At 54.6% G+C, this 26,697-nt stretch overlaps 8 protein-coding genes across 8 annotated transcripts; 3 read left to right on the top strand and 5 right to left on the bottom strand.

Moving 5' to 3' along the window:
• Positions 1-1,221: 1,221 nt before the first annotated feature.
• Positions 1,222-4,902, bottom strand: CLUP02_05623 (uncharacterized protein; the record flags this gene model as incomplete). The annotated part of the gene is made up of 10 exons (XM_049284629.1): positions 1,222-3,118; positions 3,193-3,265; positions 3,332-3,448; positions 3,513-3,589; positions 3,658-3,830; positions 3,946-4,026; positions 4,158-4,278; positions 4,428-4,455; positions 4,544-4,596; positions 4,724-4,902. The coding sequence occupies 10 exons, from the start codon at positions 4,900-4,902 to the stop codon at positions 1,222-1,224; spliced, it is 2,799 nt and encodes a 932-aa protein (XP_049141772.1).
• Positions 4,903-5,758: 856 nt separating this feature from the next.
• Positions 5,759-6,148, bottom strand: CLUP02_05624 (uncharacterized protein; the record flags this gene model as incomplete). Its single annotated transcript, XM_049284630.1, has 1 exon — positions 5,759-6,148. The coding sequence occupies one exon, from the start codon at positions 6,146-6,148 to the stop codon at positions 5,759-5,761; it is 390 nt and encodes a 129-aa protein (XP_049141773.1).
• Positions 6,149-9,966: 3,818 nt separating this feature from the next.
• Positions 9,967-12,461, top strand: CLUP02_05625 (uncharacterized protein; the record flags this gene model as incomplete). The annotated part of the gene is made up of 11 exons (XM_049284631.1): positions 9,967-10,325; positions 10,417-10,447; positions 10,550-10,669; positions 10,733-10,784; positions 10,848-11,048; positions 11,103-11,262; positions 11,334-11,419; positions 11,461-11,917; positions 11,966-12,115; positions 12,203-12,291; positions 12,379-12,461. 11 exons carry the CDS (start codon positions 9,967-9,969, stop codon positions 12,459-12,461), a joined length of 1,788 nt encoding a protein of 595 aa, XP_049141774.1.
• A 27-nt stretch (positions 12,462-12,488) lies between these two features.
• Positions 12,489-14,272, bottom strand: CLUP02_05626 (uncharacterized protein; the record flags this gene model as incomplete). The annotated part of the gene is made up of 6 exons (XM_049284632.1): positions 12,489-12,655; positions 12,715-12,827; positions 12,910-13,381; positions 13,448-13,641; positions 13,751-14,205; positions 14,261-14,272. 6 exons carry the CDS (start codon positions 14,270-14,272, stop codon positions 12,489-12,491), a joined length of 1,413 nt encoding a protein of 470 aa, XP_049141775.1.
• Positions 14,273-15,785: 1,513 nt separating this feature from the next.
• On the top strand, positions 15,786-18,513 carry CLUP02_05627 (PH domain-containing protein; the record flags this gene model as incomplete). Its single annotated transcript, XM_049284633.1, has 3 exons — positions 15,786-15,788; positions 15,867-16,070; positions 16,147-18,513. The coding sequence occupies 3 exons, from the start codon at positions 15,786-15,788 to the stop codon at positions 18,511-18,513; spliced, it is 2,574 nt and encodes an 857-aa protein (XP_049141776.1).
• A 519-nt stretch (positions 18,514-19,032) lies between these two features.
• On the top strand, positions 19,033-19,137 carry CLUP02_05628 (uncharacterized protein; the record flags this gene model as incomplete). Its single annotated transcript, XM_049284634.1, has 1 exon — positions 19,033-19,137. One exon carries the CDS (start codon positions 19,033-19,035, stop codon positions 19,135-19,137), a length of 105 nt encoding a protein of 34 aa, XP_049141777.1.
• A 1,353-nt stretch (positions 19,138-20,490) lies between these two features.
• On the bottom strand, positions 20,491-21,469 carry CLUP02_05629 (superoxide dismutase; the record flags this gene model as incomplete). The annotated part of the gene is made up of 2 exons (XM_049284635.1): positions 20,491-21,113; positions 21,247-21,469. 2 exons carry the CDS (start codon positions 21,467-21,469, stop codon positions 20,491-20,493), a joined length of 846 nt encoding a protein of 281 aa, XP_049141778.1.
• A 1,652-nt stretch (positions 21,470-23,121) lies between these two features.
• CLUP02_05630 (uncharacterized protein) lies at positions 23,122-24,324 on the bottom strand (the record flags this gene model as incomplete). The annotated part of the gene is made up of 1 exon (XM_049284636.1): positions 23,122-24,324. One exon carries the CDS (start codon positions 24,322-24,324, stop codon positions 23,122-23,124), a length of 1,203 nt encoding a protein of 400 aa, XP_049141779.1.
• Between the last annotated feature and the right edge of the window lie 2,373 nt (positions 24,325-26,697).

Below are 26,697 nucleotides of genomic sequence, written 5' to 3' on the forward strand. Positions count from 1 at the left end.
TCCCACCGTTCCCCTCCTCTACTCCCGAGTTGCCAAAGGAAAAACGTCCCATCGCTGTTCTCTTTCTCCTTGTCTCTCATGTTCAATTCGTCCAGTAATCGATTCCTCTCGTCCGTCACTCCCGTCTCACGCACCCTCCCCTCCATCGTCCCATTTGCGCGTAAGCTTCGGCCCAAGTGCTTCCAAGGGGGGAAGGTGGTGGTGTTCGCCACACCCGTGCAAGTACGCAGTAAGCCGGAGAACTTTCCTACCTTAACTTACTGTGTACTCTTTCAAGATTCGACCCCCCACCCTGGCATAGACCGGCCCAGACAAATCTCGGACTCGGCCGGTGGGCACCACTGGTGAGGGAATTCTTCACAGCTTTCAAAGCCCAGTAAAGGGGGGGGGGAAAGGCATGATTCGAAAGTAGTGCTTTTGAAATTGTTGGGTATAATGTTTTGGTATTACATGATTCATATAATCCTGCTCGATTCTGCCAACTGCTCCGTAGAGAGCCGAAAGGCTACCGAATGAGTACCATGTGAAGAAGTCAACTGGGAAGCTAGCCCATCGCAGCTCCCAGAGCCCTTCTCTTTGATCCATCCGATCCAGTCCAGATGCACCGAACTGCTAGTCCCAAAGTCCCAAACATAAACTCCGATGAAGCCCGTTTCCCGTGCTCATGCTATGGTATACCCAAGAGAAAAAAGAAAAACCAAGATATCAGACGAAAGTGTGTTCCGTCTGAGTAAATGAAGAATAGTCGTTCGTCGCATCTCATGTTTCCATTGCATGTTCCAGGGCCTCACCCAGGCAGTTCCTTTCCCATCATCCCTCGTCATCATCCATCATCCTGGCAGCCAGGCCCAGCTGCCCCGTGCACCCTCACCCGTGAAAGTGTCCAGTCAGAAGAAAAGGTAAAAAAGTGTGATCCAAGTGTCTTCGCTCTCATCGTTCATGTCCGCTCCGTGTGCCTTGCGGCGTGTCCTTCTAGTAAACTCAAAGCAACCTTCGATTAGGTTGGTGTAAATGTAGAAAAATGTGGTATCAAAATGGGGAAGATCAGAAGAGAAGATTCTAAAGTGTCCAGCAGTGCAAGACAGGCTGCCAAGCAGCCCTGGTTGCGCGAAAGGGAATAAGCGATTGCCTGAATCACCTTTGCGGAGGCGGTATACATACCATGCAGATGGAAGGCGAGCCTTCTGCACACATTTATACAACCCGGAACCAGCCAGGATGCTAGATGAGCAAGAAGTCCCAGCCCTTCATCTGCATGACATCCCTCCAGTGGATGTATGCTACCGCCTCAGCTCCTTGCGTGGAACCAGGGCTGCCGGCGCAGCTGTCACTGCTCTTGATGTTGCCTGTCTGCATCCAGACTTCATTGAGGAGCGAGGCGACGCGGCCGAAGGAGCCGCAGTCAGACACATCGCCAAGCTGGGCAACGCGGTCCTCAAAGAGAGCGCGGAAAGAGCTGCCAGGCAAGCTGACAGAGCCGCCCACGAGGTAGACCCAGACGAGACTGCGGTCAAAGCCTCCAGATCCCGAGGGGATAAGCTGGAGAACGTTGGCAAGCTTCTCAACCAAGCCGACACAGGAAGCCTGCGCGGGATTGAAGCCGGGTACCAAGCTGCAAAGGTAGATGCGAGCGGCAAGGCGGAACGCGGCTGTCATGTTCTTGGAAAGCTGCTTAGGGGAAAGGCTTCCGTTGTTATTGTAAGGCATCTTGGGACCAGGCTCGCCAATCTCGGTGAGGTTGATCTGGTCGCCAAGAGCGTGGACGTGCTGGCAAAGAGTAATGTCGTCCATGCCGCTTCCCTTGAGAGCCTCGAGGCAGGCGATCTCAGAAATGAGGTACATGACACGGTCATCGCATCCCATGAGCTCGCGAAGACCCAGGCTGGGGTTGTTTGACAGGTGCTTCTCTCGGTAGGTGTGGGCAAAGGTAGGAGCTTGTCCCTGCATGGTGGCGCCAAGAATGTCAATCCAAGAGGTCAAAGTCATGTTGAAGGGAGTTTGGGTTATCTGCTCATGGGGATCCGAAACCAGGCGGGGTAGGTCAAGCTTCTGGACCAAGCTGATGGCAGCTTGGAAGTGCTGGTGCCAGGGGATGTCGGGCAGTGCGTCGTCGAAGCGACCGACGACACACTGGAAGAAGATGAGACCCAAAGCAGCCTCGAGAATCTCCTGATGGTTCTCGTCCTTGTTCAAAGCGTCGCAAAGAGACGAGATGGTGGCGTACCGATGGCGCATGATGTCCTGATCAATCTCCTCTCCGGGAACGTTCATGGTCGCCTTGTAGTGCTGGGCGGCGATGCTAAGACAGCAGTGCAGGTAACCCTTGTTGCTCTGCAGAGCCGGCAAGATCAGATCGGAACCGACTGAGCCATGTTGGTTGGAGTCGAGGATGGGAAAGATGGTGGGCAGGACGAATTGGATAAAGTGGTCCAGCAGGCGCTGATCGTTCTCGTCAAGCTCAACTGCGACCTGGCGGTTGGACATGGCCGGGCCATGAGAGAAGTCGAAGAAGTTGACGTTGAGGGCCTCCTCGCTAAGGGACTCCTTGCGCTCAGAGTAGATCTGCTCGGTCCACTCGCCGTCGAGGGGCACGGAGGAAGGCAGGATGGTTCCCGGGGGTGGGGGAGTGTGGTAGGTGCTGAAAGTGGAAATGGTCGACTCCCTTAGAGTGGGCACATCGTTCATGTAGACCTGGCGCTCAGTCTTGACATCAATCTCGTAAGGCGAGGGGAAGCCACTGAACATGAAGTCGGGGTGCATCTGGGGGTTGTAGGCAGCATAATCGGCACCGACAGTTGGCGGGCTGTTGAAGTTGAAAGCCTGGGAGAAGTGCGAGTCAATGGAGGCGGAGCGAGTGCGGTCCAGAGGGTCGGAAAAGGTGGCAGAGGTGGGCAAAGAGTGCGACAGGCCTGGAGGAGAGCCGACGGAAGTCTGGATCGTGTGCGACGCCTTCTCTGAGAGCTTCTTGCGCTTGATAATCATCTTGATGTCGTCCTTGTGCTTGCGGCGGGCATCGTTGTTGCTCCACCACATTGGGCGCTTGTATTCGCATGTCAAACCAAGATGTTTGCAAGCGGAGCACATTGGCGAGCCCTCGTCGCACTTCTTGCGGCGCAGTCTGCAGGTGTAGCATCCTGTAGAAAATTCGATTAGTCTCAAGTGCCTAGATGAGGTTTGACCATCGTGGAGGACACAATTTGAGGTAAGTAAGGGAGAGTCGCTCCCGTGTAAGTGGGATTTGGATGTGGGTGTAAGTCAAGCATGGCTAATACCATGCCAAATGGAATGGGATTTGGGGAAAAGAAGGGGGGGATTCTTGGGATGAACGTACCTGTCCTTGAACGGCGGTGCATTTGTGACTTTGCCTTGGAGCTGGCATTGTTGCTGTTGGTGGTGTTGGCTTTGCAGGCCGACTTGGCCTTCGCAGAAGATGCGACGGCCATGTTGACTGCAGCTGTTGATCTCATGAAGTCCTCTCGAATGTGGTTGGGGGGTAGAGATGCCATTTGTACCCTTCTTCTGTTCGCGATGGAGGTACCTGCGTGTGAATGACAAGCCGAGCAGCGAAGACAGAGCTAGAGCTGGCTGGCTGGGGCGGAGGAGAGAGAGAGGAGGGAGGGAGGGGTGTGGTGAAGGGTGTGTGAATGTGTGGTGGACCGGGGGTGATCAGGGACCAGGGTCGATAAGTGGAGGGGCGTGGCAGGAACCGTTACACTGTGTAGAGACGGAAGCGACCGACACTGTGCTCTGGACCGGGGAAAGAACGACCAGGGGTCCTGGGGGGGTGTGAGAGTGCGAGTGCGCGCGTTGTGGCCTTCTCCTCTTTTCTTCTGATTTGTGTGTGCTGTGTGTGTTTGTGTGCTGGGTGAAGCAGTCTTCGTTCCTCTGTGCTCTCTCGCTTCTCTTTCTTTCCTGGTAGCCAAGAGTGAAAAAAAAGGCGGGGACAACCTGGGATCGATGTTGGAGAGGGGGGGAGAACTCGACGAGGGGGACTCGATGGTCAGGAATCGTCTGTTCGCTCGCCCGCTGTCAACGCAATTTGAGATGGGAGACCGGGTTGTTTGTCGAATGGTTTGTCGAGTTTCCAGAAACCCGAGGTTCCAAATCGTATCAGATTATTGAATTATTTCTTTCTTCCTTGTCGTTCAAAATGCAACAGCAAATTTGATCTCGTTTCGTGAACTGTAAGCAATGGGCGCACTGCAAATTGTAAAATTGCAAATATGTCGAGAGTGATCAACTGTGGGTTTTCTGGTTTCGGTGGTGTCGAATGAGTGACTGGTCGTTTAGCAAGTCCGGCTTGCCTTGAACTGGATTATCGGGTGGTATTCGAGTGGTTGGGGGTTTCCGAAGATTGTGGACGGAGGGTATCAAAAAACAATTGTATGAATGAGAGAGAAAAAACCTTGAACAAACACTTGGATCACTTTTCCTTCTTCTTCTTCTGCTTGACTTCTACAGATCAACAACGAGAGGAGGCCAGAATCCGACTGTTCGTGATGGATGGTCCAAAGTCTTATATTGTGGCCGCCTTCATCATGACCGTCCTCTTGTTGCGCCAACCAACGGGCCTTTGAGTGGTCTGCCTGGTGTTCACTACGTAGCCAACATCAATATTGTTCTAAATTTGGATACACCTATGTATGTGTGTCTCCATCGTCCCCCCGAGCCGTGAGTGTGTGTGTGTCTGCTCTGCATTCCAGACTAACGTAGGCTAGGGCACAAGGCAGGCCGGCTGGCCGCCTTCACATCGAGTGCGTGAGACTTTGACCTGCGCTTACAGGCTCCAATGAGAATGGGCCGCCAAAGGCGGTCGCACTCACTGTTGGACCCCACCTGAGAATAGAATAGGAATGGACACTTCCGCGTCGAGAGGGGGGGCAGCTTCGAGATGGACGACATGGGTGCGAGCAGCTGTCGAGCGAGTGAACGGGCAACGCATGCATATCGTGGCTTGCCATGGCTGGCTCTGGATGGCAGGCCATGGGGACCAAGGTGCCAAGCACACCTTCGACCACCTGGTCACCACGCTACGCAGAGACATGCAGAACCACATGGGGCCCGCCTCCTGTTTGCCCAACCCGACTTGCCAACCTGCTATCGAGTTGTGCTCCATCCGGCCATATGCCTCTCCGGCTGTCCGCCGTCGATACCGCGTCCACTCTGTCGTCCCGGGCCCTGACCGGTGCAGATGCTGATCTTCAATATCGACTGGAAGGGGAAACTTGATGCTGCGAGTAGCAGTTCGCCCGGATGCGAGTTCACCCCGCGGGAGTCCGTTGCGCAGCCGGAGCTGCAGAAACACATAATAGTATCCGTATGGATTATCTGTATGGTCTTGATCTATCTTGTATACGTTGCACCGGCTCCGACATCAAGTACTATCGATAGATGGTCCCCCTCGGCCGCCAAGCAGGCCGTCGATGGCACGATTTGAGGAGAGGATTTCGGGGGCCGACGGATGACCAAGCAATGAGCAGAGCTACAGTTAGCCAGGCTCCCCCTTGCAAATGACATTTGGTCGTGGATCATTTCTCCCACTAACAAGCTCTGTCCTAGGATCGCACGTACTTGCATGAAGCTGGCCAACCACCAACACAGTTCGCTGAGCTTGTGGGACCCATCATCGAAATACTACCGTAGGTATTCGTAGAGCCAGAAGCGAAAGCCGGGCAAGAACCTACGGGTTTGCATGGGTATGGGGCCCTGTCAGCCTTTTTTGGTGAGGTTAGCCCTGTGTCTGACAAACGCGGTGGATTCATCCGATCATCCCATGTGAGGAGCCTCGCTTCATGGTTGCATGATGGATGTCCATGAGCGGAACATGACTAGTCAACCGCTGGAGCCCCCGTTGAATGGCATCAAATATGGCAATCAGCCTGATCGTTTTCTGGGAATGATCTTCATTGCTGTTGGTTCTCCAAAGACCCATGCTGGGTGAAAGTTCAAGCCCCGTCGAATTAGGTCCCGTAGTGTTTGCTACTTTGGCAACAGGTTGCCGACTCTGGCGAGAGCGATGTTGGATCTCATCTTGCCTCGTGTTCTTCTTTGAGACTTGGACTCGGCCGAACAAGACAGGGCCTTCTAAAGAGCATCCACAAATGAGAAGGCCGAGAAAGGCGGTCAGCTCCCGGATTGGATGGTCCATACGGCCACTCAATGTCGGTCGAATGTGGCTGCCGGAGTTGATACGGTGGAACTAGGACTTTCTGTCGTGCATGGCGAGAAGTTCAGGGGTGCTTTGCTGTATCCTGTAGCCTGTCAGCAGGTGGGTTTGTGCTTGGTGTAATTGGATTATCCGTAGATAATCAAGAGAGTGAAAATACCTCGGATCGTGGGGAGGATAGGCGAGTGAGGCGAGTATCCATCTCCAAAGATGAGCGAGTGGGTTTTGATGGAGAGTGGAAGATGTCGAGGCCGGTACTTGGCCATCGATACCCAACTACAGCCGAAAGTGGTGGCAGGTGCAGCAAGCAAGGGGGTATCATGGCACCGCGGGAGATGTCGTGCAAGGTGCTCCGCTCCGCCAAAGCCGTAAGGATTTCTTTACTTCTTGCCTGCTGTACTCCGTACTCCGAAGTCGTTGCGAATAACGGCTGCAGAAAGGCACAGGGACAAGGTTGCGGCTGGCTACTCGTCCTCCCGATGGTAGGTAGGTACTACTCCGTTGAGGTATTTGCTTTGCGTTTCTTTTTCCCTCTCCAGTCTCCAGCACCTGCCACCTCTTTGCTTGGACAGCCTGACAGAGGTACGGAGTACGTCGTTAGCGTCATTGTCGGTGCAGTCGAGGTTCCTTTGTCAAGAGGGCTGGCGCAGACGTTGATTCGACGGCGAGGTGTGACGACTTGTCGTCTCGTGCAGGGCTTCGGGACCAACCGTTCATTAGCGCTTGTGATGTCGCAGGGATTTAAGCTCTTACGAAAGGACCGCTACGGCCCCGGATTGGCTATTGTTTGCTGCAAGCGAGAAGATCGTGCAGGAATATTGGTCAGGGACCCCCCAGCTAGTCTTCCGGGTGGGGGCAGAGCTTTGGCCAATACGCGGCAGGAGCGCGGCAAGTGACAGGGCACCTTCTCGCGGGGTTCGCATGCTAAGGCACCTTAGCTCCATGTTTCCTGCCCTTCTTGTCTCTTGCTCTTGCCCTCGCAGGGAAGCAAAGGCGCTGCAGCGGAAGGCACGTATGGCACGTTCCTCAGATGCTTGTCCACCATCTGCCAGCCAAAATCTGGCTTTTGTGCTTTCCTCACGAATTTCGGCCAATCACGGTGACGTATCTTCATCTCTTTCCCCTCCTATTCCTGCTCTCCGCTTCCTTCCGTGCCGTGCAAGTGCTGCCGAACGACAACCTAAGGTACCTTCCTTGCCGTATGCATCTGGCAGGCACGCCGCCCGCCGCACGGCAAGTTTGCTGTCTGGAGGAGGCACGTCGGGCAAGGTCCGCCGATGATGGTGATCTCCCGTCAACAGGACGCTCTTGCCTGGTGAGCTAAGGTACGGACTACCTATGTACTTGGCTACGTTGCCCTAAGGTACGGCATCGGAGTACCGCCCTCACCACCTTCCGAGACGGAATACTCGGATCATCTTCACTTCCCTGTACCTTCCATTGCTTGCTTAAGCAGTACGGATAGGTACCGTTCATCTGACCATCTGGCCATCTGGCCATCCGTCACCCTCGGAACAAACCTCATCCATGATCCCATCTGGTCCTATTTCTGGCGGCCTAATTAGCCGCCCAGCTCATGATGCGTGATCGAATTAACCCTCTTTGCGTCACACTATTTGCCCTTTTGCAACTCTGACATGTGGGCTAATTTGAGCACACCTCTCCATGCGTCATCCAGCTCGTCACATCGTCTAGCCGCTGCAGCTGTTTACTGTCACCCGCAGAATTCAGTCACGCCAACTAACAACCGTCGTCTGCTTCTATTTTTATTTTACCCCCATTCTGAGAGGATTATCCCTCTTATCCGGGAGTTTAACCCGCCAGGTCACGATATCACCCCATATCGATAGTCTGCCAACTTTTAGATCATGCGGGCTAATTATGGCGACAGCTTCCCACCCAACTGGCACCATCGCCCAAAGGACCTAATTAGCTCCAACGACACTACCTACCGCCATTACATCCGAACTCCGTCAACTTTAGTTCACGCCAATACACTCGACGGAGCGTTGGTTTGCCATTAATCCGGGGTCTACGGAGTACACTGCAAACCTACCCGTCAGTAACGAACGGTCTTGCATCGGCGGCTCGAACCAACAGCTCGCCGCCTCGAGGCAGCACCCGGCCTGTACAGCATCCGTGCCGTACCTACCTTGACTAGGTTTCTGCGCACGCGGTCATCAGCCAACAGCCCAGGGTCTTTTTTCTTTTCCTTCGCAACATGATGCCTGCCTTTCTGCCCGCTGACAATCACAATCATCGCAAAATGTCCACGATCGTCGCCCATCGCGTCTCTCGAGTCTCAGGGGGCCCATGGCTCGCGGAGTGCGCAACAATTATCTGCCCGTCCCGCAGTACGGATACACTACGTCCCGCCTTCGCCGCAGTAGAGCCCGCCGTTCGTCAGCGTCCGTCCCGCGGAAGACGCAAGTTTATCCGGTCAGACGCCACATGTGCCTCGCTGGTCGGGTTGCCGTTCTGTCAGACTGTCAGTGCCCAACTGATTGATATCGGTGCTCGCTATCACAACCTCATCTACATCCGACCCTTCCATTTGCATTGTCAGCTCGTGCGGCACATATAACAACACTATTCGACATAAATATTCATTCTCTCGCAGCCAAATATGGCATGATTCAACGATCGGCGTGGCCAAGACACTGTTTTTGTGCCTCACCCTCGGGCCCTCATTTCCCCTTGTACATGACGGATACTACACTGCGGATATGGTGGCATTGAACCATTCGATTGAGTTGAGGCGATCGTCGACTTCGGTTGCAAGGTCAACAGCCTCGTTCGTACCTGCTTTCAGCCAGAAAGAGGCGACAGAAGGACGCCCCTGTCACGGTGCAATCTCCTTTTCTCCAGATCACACATATCGTTTCCCTCCACTACCTATGTCGGCTTTCATCTTCTGGAGTCGTCAATGGCAGCGAGCAAAACCCCGCGCTGTTGATTGGCGGACAGACTTTGAGGCGTTGAGGTGTGCCCATCATCCCCAATCACTGTCCTGTTGTGGCTAGATTAATGTGATGTGATGTGAACAGCATCTTTGAACCTTGAGGGTCGAGATATCGGATTGCAGGGAATGCGGCCGCTAGATTTTGCGGAGAACAGAAACCACGCCTGGGCATCCCAGTCTTCCCGCTCTTCCGCTAACAGCTCGCGAACGGCGCAACATCGCGTCGCTTCTGGACCCCAGCCACGCGCGGCACATCGACACAGATCCTAGTCGGAACCTACGGCCTCTAGTCTGTCTCTGGGCTCATTGTTTGCCTTTGGCGAAAATATTACGTCCGTAAACATGGAGAAGAAGACGCGCGAACTAAGAAAGATCGCGGCATTATTCAAAGCGGCAGACAAACCTTTGTGGTCGACTCCCTAGCAAATCTCACAAGGCCAGGAACACCCTGGCCGACATTCTCAGCTTTGAGCTCCGTACCGTACGGGAGCACTGTACCAGATCCATGCTCTCCCGCCCTCCCGCTGAATCTGTGGATCTAAGCTTCCAGGTCCAATCCCCAACGCCGCGATTCACTCAAATACTGTGTTGTATTGCGGCACAGAATCACAAATACAGCGCATACTGCGTTGCAATTTGGAAGAGAACATGGCCCCCGTGAGGTCAGATTTCGGACCCCAAGGCACAATAGGAAAGTTTGCATGATTTTCAACGTCGCATGTCTAGACATTACGGGATGGCATGCAGCTGACAACCTTTCTCTTCAACAATCGACAATTCAAATAACACCGAAGATTTAGCATTCTAGGCCCTAACATCGGATGCATTTCAACCAACAATGAATTACGAATTTGATGTTGCATTGAGGATACGAATGACAAAGGAAACCTTGAAGAGCCATCTTACGGACAATGCCTCCCATTGTCTGGATAAATTGACTGCTTGCGATACGACTCGTGGCAGATGGATGCCAAGCACATTGCAGATGATAAGCCACGCCCTCTGTATCGGCTCGCCTCGCCCTGTCAACTACGAGATGGCAGCCATTTTCGACATGCCACTAGTGGAGCGCCAGTTGCGGACCGAAATCACGATGACCTGCATCCGTCTCGCTCAGGCCATCCGCGCCGCATCGCCATGCGATCTGACGAAGAGATTTCTAGGGGCTTGCAAACGGTCACAATGCAACGAGTTCTGGTTCTGAGACTCGTCAACACCATCACAATCCCCTTTCCAGCATCGAAATCCACTGGTTGACATGAGCGGGAGAGTCATCCATCCACAACAGTAGTGCGAGGCTCGCATTAGTTCGCCATCATGTGAGAGCGCGTGAAAACGTGTTCCAGCCAACTCATTGGAGGACATGAGTTGCGCACTGGAGACATGTCTGGAGAACGTCGTTTCTCACGAACACACACAAGGTAAAAACACCCTCGAGAATACGCCGATTCATTCGAGGATGGCCTCCCCCAAACCACACCATCGTCCGCCATACTATAGCCATCAACCCCTGCTGGGCTCAATTGCGGGCTGAGGGGTGTGTACAAGGTGCACTGTGCCCCAGCCCACGTTAGGGTTAGCCATATTCGATGATCCTCCTCCAGGATCAGAAATTGAATGCGGACGCCCTGCCCAATTGCCTTGGAACATGGCCTGGTCTTGCACTGAATCTCGAATGGCCATCGGGTAGAGTCGGCCGCGGAGCATAATTATCGACAGTCAATTCTCCATTGCTGGGATTTTCTTCCGCCATTCGCATTTCGGCCTCTTACTGGTCGCTGTTTAACCTCAATCACCGCCAGGTGTTTCTCTGTGCGACCCGGCTCCGGTCGGACAAGCTCTCTCTATGGATTGCCGTTGAAGGGACTGAGACAACAGCGCAAGGAAAGATTCTTGATCTGGCCGAGACACTGAGGCATTGTTGAACACATGTTCTCCCTGTCTCGCGGAAATGATCGGATGAGGTCATCCAAGGGCATGCCAGACGACGTGAAGAGTCGGTGAAGAAGGCAAGACTGCATATGATTCACAAATTCTTGTCCCGTCGGATACCGCCACGGCTTTTTTATGTCTCGGAGACGCATCGAACACCACCTGGAATGAACATGGAAGATGGGGATGCAGTAGCGGGAGCGTGCCTTATGCTTCCCTGCAGAGCGTCACACTGCTAAGGCAAGTACGGGGTCGACCTTCACAAGTTCACAGCACTTTTAGGCTATCTTATGAGTCAGCGGGAATTCTCTGCGCTGGCCTCTTGTCGTTCCTCGAAGCACATTATTGCTCCCTTACATGTGGAGATGTGTGGTGCTTCACCGACACCGACACACAGAAGTTGATGTTGCGCAACTGGTTGATCGCCGGCCGGGAGAGGGGTTGGAATTTCTGGGACCGGAATCGGCTGCCACCATGGTAGCAATGGCAACTCACCAATGCTTTGACTTTTCCAATGTCATTATCTGCGCCCCAATCAGATGTGCTTTTTGGACACTTCGATTAGCAGAGTCAGATCCTGTATCCGGAGAGAGAGAGAGAGAGAGAGCAGAGTGGTGGTGTCAGCTTCCCAAATTCTGCAAGGTCCGATACTGCAGCTCTTTCAGATATCACCGCATCCCAATCCGCCAACCTACAAGAGTGTGGCAGCAACCATATTTCGGACATGGCATGTATCGCATATTTGTCTCAACGGCTCTGCGGGGTAGGAAGCTGGCCACCGAGGTCTTGTCGTACCACCATCTCCAGACCGTCCATCGTCGTCTACCTATCAAGAGCACATTCTGCCAGCCCCCTTTGTCCCTCTTGGGATAGGTATGGCTCGCTGGATGGAGACTCTCATCCAGCAAACAAGGCCAAGAGTTCCCATTCCACGGCATCAAGCTATGGAAGCTAGCGACGGGTGCATACATACGAATGCAAAAGCCCAAGAGACCTGCTGCTGCTGCATCAACCATGTCCTCTCGTCACACTTTTGACCGCCATCTGCAGGGCTTGTGAGTATGAAGTCATACGTGGATATGTGACTGGGGATTCATTGACTGTTGAGAGATTTCTTTGCCTCTATCAAATTTGCCTGGCAGCAACGGTGAGCCAGTTGCGCAGGTCATGTGCCACAGCTACAGCTTTTGCCTGGTCACGTTGTTCGCTATTGACACGGAGCGATTGGGCGGTAAGTAAGCATCCAGAGGCGCGCATGATTTGCGAGCTGAGGGCAAGGCGAGACTAATGATAAGCGATCCACGGACTGCGCCGACAGTGATACTCAAGGTGGAGGATGAGGAGCGCAACGAGCCAACTGGGCGAAGAAAGGTCATCTTTGGGCGTGGCAGGACCCATTAAGATCCGAAGCGTCCCATGTCAGTCCAGTCACCCAAGAGGACCAATTCCAAGACGAAATCTCGCCTCATATTGGGACCTTTCGTAAAAGAGGCTTCTCGCAAGGCCATTGGCCTCGTCGAAAACCCCCGGACGGAATGGTAGTCTCGGTTTGATGGGGATTTCTCCGATGGAGGCCCGATGGGCATACTGAGTGGCTGAGAAGACCAGTGAGGGGAAGTCAGTTGATCGTGAGGGTGGGGTCCTGGCCCTGGACCGTGGACATTTGAGAGTCGAGACTCGTCGGGATCGGAGGTGCGCGGTGGGCTGTAGGTAGCCGAGGGTGCAACATGAAGGAGGCAGAAATGGGGAGAGGGGGTGTAGATGTGGCTGTAATTCTCCCCTTTCTTTCTTTTTGGGCCTCTCTTTACTGCGTATGGTTGACGGACGGTCAAGTAAGGTGGCCGGTCACGGTGTAGCACTGATTTGCTCGTCCCCGCCATACGGGAAAACGAACTGCTGGGCAAGAAAAGCCGCACGATGCAGGACTTCTACGGGCCATTGCATTCCTTGGGAAAGTTTCCCAGCCAGAAGGATTCGGGTGGCCGTTGAGAGGACGGCCATTACGGGATTGGGCAGGGCGCTCACATGGCTTGTCTCGTCTCGTCTTGATCCACATGCCTTGACCAGACTAAAGGTGCGAAGTGTCAAAGACATAGCTAAGAATACGCCTGTGTGGTGCTGGGCTTGATCCTGGGGAAAAAAAGAGACTTGATAAGATTGGAATGTGATGACAGCTAAGGTCCGATAAGTGATGGGTGGTGGGCCGTGGGCGGTGATAGTGACACAAGTCCGCGAACAGCAGGCGGTGGGCGGCGCATTTTGGGGGTTCTCTGCAAAGGCCGCGAAAGGCGAGAAGAGGGTGCCAAGCAAGCATGGGAACTCTGGCATGGATAGCTAAGGTAAAGCTGTAAGCTGGTTGTATCGGTAATGGTATGTAAGCTGGGCACTAGCGAACCACGAGCGGACGGGCGGGCGGGTTGAGGAAAGCGTGCAGTGTGCAGTGCAGCTTTTTTCTTTGCTTTTTTTATTGCTGTGGCATGCGGCTTCAAGCTTGTGTGGTGCGAGGTCATCAGGAAAAGAGAAGAGAAATGGACGGGGAGTAGAGAGGTGTGTGTGCCGGGGAAGCTGCTCGTCCTTGCCCCTGGTCCTTGTCAGTGGTATCCTTGCAGGTGATGGACAGGGCATGATGGGGATTTTAGCTCGAATGGTGTGGGGGCTATGGGCCAGAAGAGTCGAGTTCGAGGACGTACGGAGTGTATGTACCAAGAGACAAGAGCCCATGTTGCGGGCGGTGGACTGAACGAGGGTTGAACGAGGGTGCGCAATCGGGTGTTGTGGAGTTGTAGATGACTGCCCAAAAAAAGGTGTGAAAAGGAAAAGCATTGAAGGTGAGGTGAGGTGAGGTGAGAGACGTATCCGTTCGGATACAGTAGAGAGAGAAAGAGAAAGAGGATGGCAAGGTCTCATCCCGGCGGATGTGTGCCACACCCCCATTCCCCTCTTTCCCTTCTGTCTCCTGCCTTTCCCTTTTTTTGTGCTTCACGCCGTTGACGGCCGGCGACCGGGGGGTGGTCGTCGACATGCCCCACTTATTCAGACGACAAGCGAACAGCGAGTGGCCGCCAGATTGAGAAAGACGGGCGCTTAAACGCCGCCGTAGCGGCAAGCCGGGGGCAAGGATGTATGTACGTATTCCCGTAGATAACTTCACGGTATCCCGATTTTCCAACCAATGGCGTGTTAGCGTTCCCTAAAATAACATCCCACGACATTTTGTTTCTTTGGATTTATGGCCAATGGGAAGCTCCAGCGCCTGCCTCTTGCTCTTGCCCAAAGTCCAGGTCCGTCGGCTGGGCGCTATGCACGAGCTTCTTTTCCCGTCCCCGGCCAATCAGGTTTACACTTTTCCCGACCTTTGCGCCGTCCTAGACCCTCTTTCTCCCGTTCCTCGCTTCAACCTCTGTCTCCTCTCTCTGTTCGAAGTTCGAACCACCCCCCTTCCATTCACACATCCTCACAGAGCAGAGACAGGTCCATTGCTGAGTACTGACTACTACGCTTCCCCACGCCTGTACGAGCACGGCTTCCGCCCACTGCTGCTGCTGTGCTGCCCTGTGCCTGGCCAGTTGCCTGTGTTGGGATATTGGGGGGGGGGACGAACGGAGTACATGCCGCGTCCTGCGTGGTGCTTCGCTGCAAGTGCAAAGTGCTTGCTGCCGGTTGTGCACCTCTATCCACATGGATGGCTGCCCGGCTACACACCCCCTTTGGCCGGGGAACCACCAGCCTTTGAAGCGTTCCCTCTCTCTCTCACTCACTCTCTGTCTCTCCTCACATCTTCACCCAACAACTAATCGACGCCGGTATCGTCGCCTAGGACCACCGCCGTTGTTCAGGGTTCAATGAATGGTCGATTCATGGGTTGGGCCTTTGCCCGCTCGGCCACACACACACGCACGTAGGTACACGCAAGCGCACTCTTCTATCTGCCTCTGTCGTCTCTCCAACCCAGAACCTAGCACACAGAACCCAGATACCTAACCTGCCCACACACCACCCGGGCTATTATTATACACTCGACTGGTCTGTTCAGAGTGCCACCATCGGCGCCGTGTGCAAGTGCCACAGGTCGAATCACACCAGAGCCAGCATGCATATTGGGGAACGAGGGCATGCCATGGGTAGGTGATGGGATACCTGTGCGTGCTTCTGCTGCTGCTGCGTATGTGCTGTGATCCGACTCTCTCTCAACCACCATGCTTCCACCTCCTCCTCCTCCTTCTCAACGGTCAACCACCCCCCCTAGTCTCACATCCCTACACTGCTCCGTCGTGCATGGACACACTAGACATACATAACTCGCGGTAGGCGCCCGCCTTGTACCGGCTCCCCTTCTTCTTCTCTTTTGCGACCCGTTACATACCAAACGAGCATATTCGGCTCTGCTGGACCTCATATCTCTTTTTCCTTTAGGCATCTCCTTTTCGCTGGTCTTGTTTGCTAGCCCCGAGGCGTATTCAACCTCCCCATAGCTTGCACTGCGTGCCGCTATCCCCAAGTATCTACAGGCTTCATAGAGCAGAGTGCTGCCGGCAACGGCTTTCCCCCCTCGATTCCCAGCTGTACGGGAAAAAGCAAAGAAGAAAAGGGTACCAAAATTGCCACGGAGGAGGCTGTCCTGCGCTGTAGACTGCAAGTCAGATATAGCCAGTCCACGCCCTCTTGAACATTCCTCCACCCCACTTTCCATATCTGGGAATAACCACTTACACACATACACACAAAATGGTGAGTTGAGGAATGACAGTCAAAACGGGGGTTTTGCGACGCGGTGTGTGGCTTTTGAGGCTGACTTTGCGCCGCTAGAATTACACACAAGAATATGAAAGAGGCGAGCGTCGCCTGCGCCATGAGATGCGCGAAAAGGCGCCCATGCGCGACACATTCTTTGGCATCAAAGCCGAGCCGCAAAGGCCAACGTCGGTAGCGACCGAGTTCATGGACATGGAATGGGACGACGACGTGCTCAGCGAGTTTGAAGACAACTCTCCTCGGATCAGTGTCAACTCTGTAAGTGATTTTGTTGGAAGCGGCAGTGGCCTTGTCTCCAAGAGGGCTATAGCTAACGTGTGTGGGCGCAAAAAAGTCTGGCGGCCAGCCAAGTATTACAACACTCTCATCCTACGATGAGGTGCAGACGCCAAGATCGAGTCAAGGGCGGATGATGTATGCGACAGAGATGATGGAGTCACCAAACAAGAACATTGAGGGTCCTTCCGGCCCGCACCTGTTCCGTGCTTCCACCGCCAGCTACTTTGACGAGGCCATCCTGACGCTGTCCCCGGTGACACCCAAGACGGCGCGACCTTTCGATGAGCCATTCCGACACATCAGACCGCAGCAGCCGCCGATGCCCCCATCCAGACACCAGAGCGGTCCCTTTCAGTTCACGTACGAAGAGTTTGAGTCGAGGGAGCTCGTCTCATGGACGCCAGAGATGGTTGCGCAGTCGATGCTCAATGCTGGCATTGAGCTCTCGGTCGCCGGCCGCTTCGTGGAGAACGATATCAACGGGCCCATCCTAATTACGTTGAAGTTTGAGGATCTCAAGGAGTTGGACATTCCGTCATTCGGCATGAGGACGCGCGTTTGGAACCAGATTCAGGTCTTGCGCGACAGCAGACCCAGCTCGCCACGCGCCCCGACGCCGATCCAAGACGAGCCGAGCCGAGAAGTCAAAAAGGAGACTCGCGAGGTCCGGGCGGCGGAAAGGCAGCAGACGGACGACTGCGGGATGAAGAGGAGCAAGAGTAGCAGAAGGCGGCCCAAGAAGCCGTCGCACGACGATATCATCACGCCCATGGAATCCGTGTCCATCGTCGGCATCGAGCAGGTCGTCCCCAAGCCGCACCAGTGCGCCAAGGGCGAGAACTGCTCAAAGTGGAGGAAGCAGCAGCGCCTCATCGAGGCCTTCAAGAAGGAGCACCCCTTTGTCGACCTCGACACGGAACAGGTCGTCATCACCGGAAACCCAGGCAATCCGCACACTGCCAGGGCTCTCGATCCTACGCAAATCCTCAGGCCTGTCTCGGACGCCGTCCCGTCCGTGGTGGCTTCCTCTGACGTGCTGGGCCCCGGCAACGCCACGCCTCTGCAGTATCTGCAAGAGGCTGCCCTCCGCAACGTCATCTCGAGGGACCCCCAGGACAATGTGCGCCAGTTCCTCGACTTCCAGAAGCACGAGGATACCACGGTGCCGCCGACACCCCCCTTCGAGATGGGCTTCCCTGCCATGAAGGCCCAGCCTGAACGCCTCCGTCACCTGCCGAAGCTCTCCATCCCGGGTAAGCAGGCTCCTCGCGCCAGCCCTCTCCGCGCCTCGACAGTCCCTCCTCCGTCAGCCCACCCGGAGCCGCTCCCGACACCCCCGTACCACCAGCAGCAGCAGCCGCAAGGCTTCGTCCCCTACCACATGGACCGGGCCGAGGCCATGTCTCCGGACCTGCAGAGCCCCATCAACAACCCCTACCGCTTCGGGACTCCCTTCTCCGAGATGGACGTCCCCGTCACTGCCGTGCCCATGGACCGCATTGCCCGCGACGTGTCCCAGTCTGTTCCTCCTGAGATGAACTACCGTCCCGGCGTCTCCAAGCAGCAGCAGCCGCCCCTTTCCCGCACCCAATCCCGCTCCTCTGCCCGCCGCCCCTCGTTCCCCGTCCTTCCCGCCTTGAACGAAAACACCGCGACCCCCATCGCCCGCACATCACCCAGACACACTTCCCCGCGCACATCCATCCGCCCTCAACCCCTCCAGCAACAGCAGCCTCTCCAAGCCCCTCCCCGTGTGAACTACCCCTGGTCCCCCATCGAGCGCACAACCCCCTTTGAGCAAGCTATCCCGCCCATCACCCATCTCGCGCCCTCCCTCCCCGTCAAACAAGCCGCCTCCGCCGCTCAGCAGGACGGCGTGACCTTCCAGGGCCCCATGAAGAAGCGCAAGACAAAGATGCTCCGCCACGAGTGGAACGACACCTTCTGCACCCTCAAGGGCACTCGTCTCGCCGTCCACAAGGACGCAAAGACGGTCGACCGCACGCTCGAGTACGTCGACGTCGACGACTACGCCATCGCGTGCTCCAGCCTCGCGTCGCAGAGCAAGCTCTCCGCCGCCTTCAAGGCCGTCCACTTCAGCTCCTCGTCGTCACACAGCCGCGAGAAGAGCGACCCCGTTGCGGCGTTTAGCTTCCAGCTCATCCCGCAGGACAAGGACAAGGAGTCCGCGGGCGCCAAGTTGCGGAAGCGCGGGAGCGCGCTGCACGGCTTCGGGCACGGGCACTCCTCGAGCCACGGGTCGATCCCCGCCGAGGGCGCCAACGGCACGGGCAAGACGCATCATTTTGCCGTCAAGAGCCGCGATGACCGTATCGATTGGATGCGGGAGTTGATGCTCGCCAAGGCGCTGAAGCAGAAGGGTGATGGGTTCGAGGTCAGTGTTAACGGCAACATGATCTAGACCTCCCTGTCGAAACGATCCTTTCTCAAAAGCCAAGAAAAGCACCGAATATCCGATAATGACTTGCGTTTCATGTTTAACGTCTGTTTTTCACTGCTTTTCATCTTCACTTCAAGCAAAGCAAGCCAGCAAGCGAGCAATATTTGCCTCGGGGACTTTATTTCTCTTATGAAAGGTCGTCATTGGTACACTCTTTTGCCATATTTTGGATTTCTTCTTTGAGAGGTCGAGCTTCTCGGGCACTCTGAGAAGCTTGAACCATCTCCCTCGTCTCCTTTTTCCATTTCATCTCCTCTCTTGCATAAGTCATCTGGATAGCGGCATTTGTTACATCCTTGAAATCAGATTCTCCCTCCCCCCTCTACCTGACGCCGGGTATATGACTCCTTTTTTCCTCTATTTATTACAACAGGGGGGGAGGGAAAGGATAGGAAACCCGGGGATTTTGATTTGGACAACTCTGTTGAGGTTCCTTACTGAACATAATTATTCTATTTCTCACTGTCTCTTATTTCTCTGATGAAAATCGAAAAGAAAAACAAAATACCAAAAAGAAAACGACACGTACGGAACGGAAACGGAATGAAATGGAACGAAAAGACACTCCTTTGCCCTTTTTTCTAAACATATTACTTACTACTGGGAGGGATTACCATGATACCTAAGTTTACTTTTTTGTTATAGCTATTTGAGAGAGTTTGGTTGCAAAATGAAAAATAGGGGGGACCTGAACAGGAGCCGAGCCGCTGTTGTGGGCGACGCTCCGGGATCTCGGTTATGAAGATGAATACCATTTGCTCTTTCTTCTCGTGACTTTTGAAGCTGTGAAGACTTCCCTTGTGATGTGATGTATCAGAGGTTGAAATTTGGTCTTTGCCCAAGAGAGAGTCTTGGCCTGGCGCGAAATGCAGTCAGGGGAAACAGAGTTGAGAGGAAGAGGGGGGGTTGAGACGAGACGATGAAGAGTCTTTGCTGAGTTGAGCGATTCGAATAGAACCCATCTATCGCAGCCTTTTTGTCTTTTTCCAAGTTGAAGCAAAGATGAAAGGCAAGGGCAATGGAAGGTTTACTTGTGGGTGAGCTAATTCGGCCCGGTGAAGCTCATGGGGATTCTCTGCAGTTTCCGTCTGACATAGTGGCCGGGCCCCTTTTCTGGAACTCTGCATAAAGAACGGAGCATTGCGGTCCTGTTTCGTTGCTTCGCTTGCGGCATCAATGTATGCGAAGAGAGACGTGGAGGTAACTTTACCTTGCCCCCTTGGATCGGTTTCAAGATATCAACAGGGCAAAGCTTTTTTTTTTGCATCACCTCCAGCCGGGCGCGGTTTAAACGGGGCGCATTATCTCGAAGGTCCAGTTGAGGACCATCAAGAATTCCTTGCTGGGTCTTTTCTTCCCCTTTCCCTTGCTGTCACTAAATGAATCAAGGGCAGCTTAGGGTAGGAGAAGGTATGGTCTTGCCAGCAGCTATATGGAGAGGCCAAGGGGGTGAGCCCGGTGGTACGACCAAGAGTCGTACTCAATCTATAGAGCACATCTAAACAATTTGTTCGGTTCAGAGGGATGGCACGATCTTAATTGCCAGGGGGGGGGGAGTCTTTAAAGTAGTACAGGAATAGTACATGTTACTCTGCAACCACCCATCTTCTCTATATGTGCAGCGGTTTCTATTCTTACAGTTTCGTCTTGCCTTTTTTGATAATTCCTACATGTAGTCCGCCAGTCCGTCGCCCGCCCCCGACTACTATCCACACAAGATCTTGCAGGACTATAGGGGGGATATCTCCCGTGTCGATGGACGGGTCTCTCCTCACTTCTCCCCCTTTCGCCCCAACTCTCTTCAAAAAGCTTGGCTAAGCTCCCCTATAGCGGCTTGTAGATCGCATAGTAGTCGCGCCACAGCCATCATTTCACCAGCTCTCGCAGCTCCCACAAGTCCGGCGATCGCTTCTCACCCTCGCCTCCTCCTTTCTTAGTTTACCGCATGAACTGTGGCCGGGAAGGGATGTCCGCCGCGAGGTTGACGGCCTCCCAGTCAACCACCTCCCACCACGCCTCAGCAAACGCCTTCTTGCCGCCGCGGCCGCCGACGCCGAGCCCGTAGTCGCGGATCCACGTGTGCTCCCACGTGTTGAGGCACAGAAGCGGCACGGCGTCGAGCGCGCCGGGCGGCTTCGTTCCCGGCCTCTGGGCGGCGGCGCTGCGCTGGAAGTACTTGTTGGCGGAGCCGCCCAGGCCGACGGTGTTCATGTCGGTGCTCTGGAGGCGCCAGTGGGCGCCCGGGTAGGGGGAGCCCGCGAGGTAGGTGGTGAGGATGCGGTAGTCTTGGTGGCCTGCCTTGACGAGCCAGACGAAGCCGGGACCGAACATGGAGGAGGCGGTGAGGATCATTTCGCGGCGGAGGGTGTCGATGGAGGAGAAGGAGTGGGAGAGCTCGGCGGCGAGGGACTCGGGCATGGGTTTCGGGTTCGGGGTGATGTTCTTGAAGAAGAAGTGGGTGTTGTGCGCCATGGAAGCGTTGTTGAAGACGGGGGCTTGGGAGGGGTCCTGGGCCGAGGCGAGGAGGATTTGCTTGACGTCGCGCTGTTCGAGGTCGGTGCCTGTGTTGCTGTGGTTTAGTATGTCTCTGGTTGCTTTATGTGTCACATTGAATGTGATTGGAACGATTCGAGATTATCATGCGACGGGAGCTAGGATCGCCGAGTTAGGAGAAGGAGAACAGCGTAGACTGACCTGCAATCAAGGCATTGAGCTTGTCAAGGACAAGCGTCATGTACTGGTTCCACGCCATATCGTAACCGTCGGCCGACAGCAGACCCGGCACGCCGTCCTTGAAGTCGTGGGAGAGCTGGGGGACGTAGTGTATCGAGCGCTGCTGGAGAGGTCTGGCCGGTGCTGCTCTGGCGGCGGCGGCGATGCTCGCGCCGATGCGCGGTAACCTTAATCGTGAGAACATTATTGTGGTATGTGTATGTCGGATTTCCTCAATCACTGGTGGATCTTGGGGAGGACGGTCGTTTGGAGGGGCGTGGTAGGGAGGTTGAACCGTGTCGCCGACGAAAGGGAAAGCTGTAGGCCGGGAGCTTCGACGATGGTGAACTTTTTTTTGGGACGGCTGTTCCCGCGTGTCCAATTGGCGCGTTCGTTTGTGGCCTTATGATTGAGGCGCGAAGACGTTCCGATGTTTTGTGGGGTCTTTTTCGGGGGTGGGTCTATGAGCCGGGAGGCACTTGGTGATGGCTTCAACTTACAAGATGCAACTTCCAACTTGCACGGCATGACGACTAATGAGGAGCATCTTCCGAAGAGTTCGGGAAGAAAGACAACCCTGTGTTGGATTTTCTTGTGACTTGATAGACTAGAAGAATCAGCGACCGGCCACTGCTCAAGCTCCTCCCGGATGGTTCGGTTCTAAGCCGTGAATGCACCAACATCGACTACAAACCCAATCTTCAATCAACGTTGCCACTCGTCATCCCGCCAATCCTTCCACAATCGTAGTCTATCATTGTCACGACCAAGGTTTGAACAGGCACACCAACGTAACCGCCAATTTCAAAGCCTACGGCATGGACTCGGTTCCAGCCCACGGCGACTGAGTAACCGCCCGCGCGCCCGCTCGTCTTACACACACCACCGCCAAAGACTGACTGGGCGCTTACACAGTACTGAGAACCACCCATGAGCAAACAAGGTCGCTGATCCTCCTTCCGCGCTCTCTGTGAAGGGCTTGCTGCACACTCACATGTATCTTCTCTCGTCAAGCGTCATCGGACAACACTTCTCACTCCACTGGCGAATGCTCCCAATGGGCCGAGATCCAAAATCAGCAAAGCACCTGATCCATTCCCAGCAACAAGAGAAATCAATGCCGATAATCTTCTTCAAACAGTGCATCTTCAACTCAAGTGCTGTAATTAAATATATCCTACATCGGAGTCTCCCCCATTCGTTCGTCGCAAGGAATGTCAGAGATCAGACGATCGAGACTACCTATACCTAGTAGGGGCGATACGGTTGGACAGCCGTCGGCTCATTTCGAACCCCCCCCCCCCCCCCATCTCAGACCGCGGCATGCTGGAAGGTTCACAACAGTTGGGACCGGCCAAATAGACGACTACCTCCATGCGACTACTTTGACTTCTTCACCTTATGGGCCTATGGCTTTACGATCAACTCAGAGGCGCCCATTCTTGTTCTTGTTCACGCTCCTTCTTCCTCAAGTTTTTATTCGGCCAACAGGCATAAAGTTGGCACTTTGTTGGACAACATCTTCTTCCCCGACTTGTACTCAACTATCATCGGCGCCGGGGTTCGCTCATCAGACTACGGGAATTGTTGAGCGTTTCTTTGCTATATGCCAACACGTTTCCCGATGGTCGCTGCTTCTTCATTATAACTTGTACTTCTTTTCACTTGATACAGGTTTTTCGCAAGTATATGTTTTAATTCTCAGTATTCAAAGGTATGGCCATGGATAAACGCCCCGTTACATGCAGCCCAACCCAACCCTATGCCGAATAACAGCCTGATCCCGCGGAAATCCCCACGGAGCACCACCGAGGAGGAGAAACGTCATATACAAGAAAGTCCGCCAGCCACGTGGCTTCAAACCTCGTCGTCTTCAATCATGCCAAGGACATCCAATTCCGTCTTCACCAACCGCTCAAACTCTTCCCTGTCGATACCGGACGAACGAGCCAGCAGGAAGAGACTGCGAATGCTCCTCGACACGTGCTGCTTCACGCCGAACTCGTTCTGGTCCTGCTTGCCCACGCTCTCCTCGAGCTTCTCGACCAAGCGGCTGCCGTTGCTGCTAGCGCTCGAAGCCGGGCGCGGATGAAGGAGCACAGCAGCCCTGTCTTCGTCAATTTGACTATGAATCGAGGGCGACCGCGGGGGTTCAGCCAGTGTCCAGGAGCCGTTTGTCTCGTTCAGACCCTGATCCGAGTTATGCTGGCCTACAACAGCGCCGAGTCCCAGAGGAGGGGCCGTTTCGAAACCCTCAACCTCTTCGTCGGGATCGTGGGCGTCCATTGCCGGTTGTACTGAATCATATTGTGCATAGTACGCATCCTCTGCCGAGTCGGTTCGGAACTGGCCCAGCTGCGACGCCTGTGGTACGTGCGGCGCGGGGGAACGCTTGACGGCGGCGGGGGACTCATTTGCTGGCGTGCGGGCAGGAGTTGCGTCGTATCTGTCCCAGTAGCCATCGTCCTCATCATCATCCGCCTCGGCAGCGTCATTGTACGCTGAGCTGGCTGGTGCCTTTGACGTCGTCGTCGCCTTTGACTTTTCGTCTGCATAGGCCTTTTCGGCCTCGGCGATGGTCGAATAGCCGCCAAAAGTTCCAAAGGGTACCGCCTTGTCGGTGACGCTAACCTCGCCGATCCTCCAGCCGTCGCCGCCGCCATCCTTGTCGCCGACGCAGTAGATGAGTTGGAAGGTCAACTCAAGCTCCTCGAGAGCAACAAAGGCCTGCAGGGTCTCGAGATCGAGCCGCCTGTACCTCGTCTTCGCGTCGTATTCCCAGTCTACCTCGACCTCGCCAGATACCGGGTGAGGCTCTAGCCTGCCGCTCTGAACAATCTCTGCCAGGCGCGCCGCCTTGTCGGTGTCATATGCGAGGAGACGGAGCCATGGCTCGGTGCTGGCCTCTGAAAGAAGTTGGACTCTTTGCCTCAGGATAGGGCTGAGAAGAGGCAAGACGCCGATGGCGGGCTGTTTAGAGATGCTTGCTGGGACGAGAGCAGGCAGTAATGGAGCCAACAGGCCGCCGATGTTGGGCATTGGTGTGGTAGTTGAAGCCATGTTTGTGGTCGTGATACAGGTAAGGGTATGCTGTCAGAGATATCGCTCCCTCGCGGCCACTCCTTGCCGGGCGGGGAATGTAAGATATTTGAGGTGGCGAGATGCCACTGGTTGAGTCTGAGCGACTGTGGTGGTTGGTTGTGTGTATGTGTTGGCGGCGGCACTCGTGACAGTAGGTATCACATGCGGCAGCGCTACTGGGTATCCTGGTGTTCAGTTCAGCCTGCCTTGGAAATCTCTGCCTTTGTAGTTGGGTCTGGGCAAAGTGGTAAGTAAGTAAGTGTTGTAAGATATGAGGTATGAGAGTATACACGATAGAGAGAGGGGATCGCAGAAAAGAAAAGGAGGAAAAGTCGCGACTATTATGAGAAGCAGGTGTGAGAGGCGAGGCGAGACGACAAAGTCTAAGGTAAGGAAGGTATGGTCTCCGTCGAGTTACGCAGAGTCGGCGGCCCCACGCTCGATGGCTCCGTGGTTCCCCCCTCTCCCGTCCCAGATCCCAAGGAAGTCAAGGGCCAACAAGTCCAGATCCACCTGGAAAAGGCTGGTGTCGACCTTCCCGGGTGACGGATACCTACTGCGCAAGGTGGTGAGTTCGGTCGGGGGGCTGACCCCACAGTTGAGGGGAGGCAAGGGCGGGCAAGTCGCCAAGGCAGGCGGTTCTGGCCAATGCGGAGGCACATTCAAGCAGGTCAAAGGCAGTTGCGACTCCGCCCTGAGCAGTCGTTTCGGACGGAGGGAAGTTGACCACTGACGGTCGACCCAATGCGACATGACTACTTCCCTGCGTGGTACGTAGTGCATACCTCTCTCCGAACTTTCCTCCACTGGCTACTTGCCCAGGTGTCCTTGACAAAAGGCGAGCTGACCAATGACACGCTGCTGAGTTCTCTTGCACGTGTCAAGACTCTTCATTGCTCATGGTACCAAAGGTGCCAATTTGCACACAATGGGATTTCCGGCTCCAACTTCCGTATGTCTTTGCCTTCTCATCCACGTCTCGTCTCATTTCGGCGTGGCTTGTTTGGGGCTGCTACCTAGTCTCACGGTTTTTTTTTTTTCTCTTACGCTGTGTTCCGTCTTTCGTTGCCGGCCCTGTCTCTGTTTCTCTCTCCCAAAATATCCGTACGTGTTGGAAAAATACCCGGTATCGGTACCTTATTCTCTTCTCGCGGCTTTCCCGGCGTCTCGTAACAGGAGTTGCCGAGCATTGACGAGACAAAGACATTTGTCAGGACTGCTTTCCCACATGGCATTCACTCAGTGACCGCATTGCCATGTCTTTTCTAGACTTCTTCCTCGTTTACCTCTGTCATCGCTATCACTGAGGCATACCTAACATAGTGACCCGTGCAGCACAGGCCCCTGACTGAGGCGCTCTTCCTGTAATTTCTTCTTCCTCTGCTCTACCTTATCGTGTCCTCTGTAATCATCAAAGTGTTATCAATGTAGGTCACGAGGGTTCACCTACCATTGTCACAAGACAGCGAGTCTGAGAACTCGAGATATGTCACCACATTCCTTCTCCCGCAGGCAAGTCTCGCAGCGAGTCCCGTGAGATAGCCAAGCCCCCCTCTCGTCTCTTCTTTTCTTCTTCACTTTTTTTTTTCCGATCGTAGGTATGCCATGTTGAAATTGAACTTGCATTTGCATATTGCATCTGTCCGTGGTCTTCCATCGCCGCTCGCTCTCTAAGAATCTCTCCCGCTATGTTTCCCTCCGCACGGGTGAAGGGGACCAGACCCTGCGTGGCTGTGCTGGCACGGCTGGCTAATCTGCTTTTGGTGACTTTTCATCCATCTAGCAAAGGCTCAATGCGAGGAAGATGCCCCTGTTGCAGCCTGCAGCTTGCAGTCACGCCCACAGTGGAGCCAGGCCGCAGTAAACATCCCCCGAGCTGCAGTGGCCAAGTGGGAGAATCGAGAAGGTCCCGTCCTTGACAGCCCGCTATCGTCGGAATTGCGTCACACTGCTTGGGGTCTCCTAGCATTTCGGGGTCGGTTCCATCCAGGCAAGGTAAGGAAGCTGGGGGTGTTTGCGCGCGATAAGGCCAAGCAAACTCACCTGCTCGGACCTTAACTAACACTAGTACTCAGAGCTACTCATCTTACGTACAAACAAACAAAAATTCCCCACGCGACGAATATCAACGGAAATTCCAGAATAACAGCGACATCTAGCGAACAGACGTTAGAAGATTGTTCGTTTCTTCACAATCCCGAAAGAAAATCGCCGACTCTCAAACACGCTCACAATCAATTGAGACCCCTCAGCCTCATTGCGGAAGCCTCAATTCCTGCTGTTTTAGCTTCCCGTCATCGCCACAGAGCGAAACGAATCACGACGGACACCTCGCCGTGCCATCTCGGATCG

Source organism: Colletotrichum lupini, chromosome 3 (genome assembly GCF_023278565.1).
Source record: "Colletotrichum lupini chromosome 3, complete sequence".
Taxonomy (NCBI): Eukaryota; Fungi; Ascomycota; class Sordariomycetes; order Glomerellales; family Glomerellaceae; genus Colletotrichum; species Colletotrichum lupini.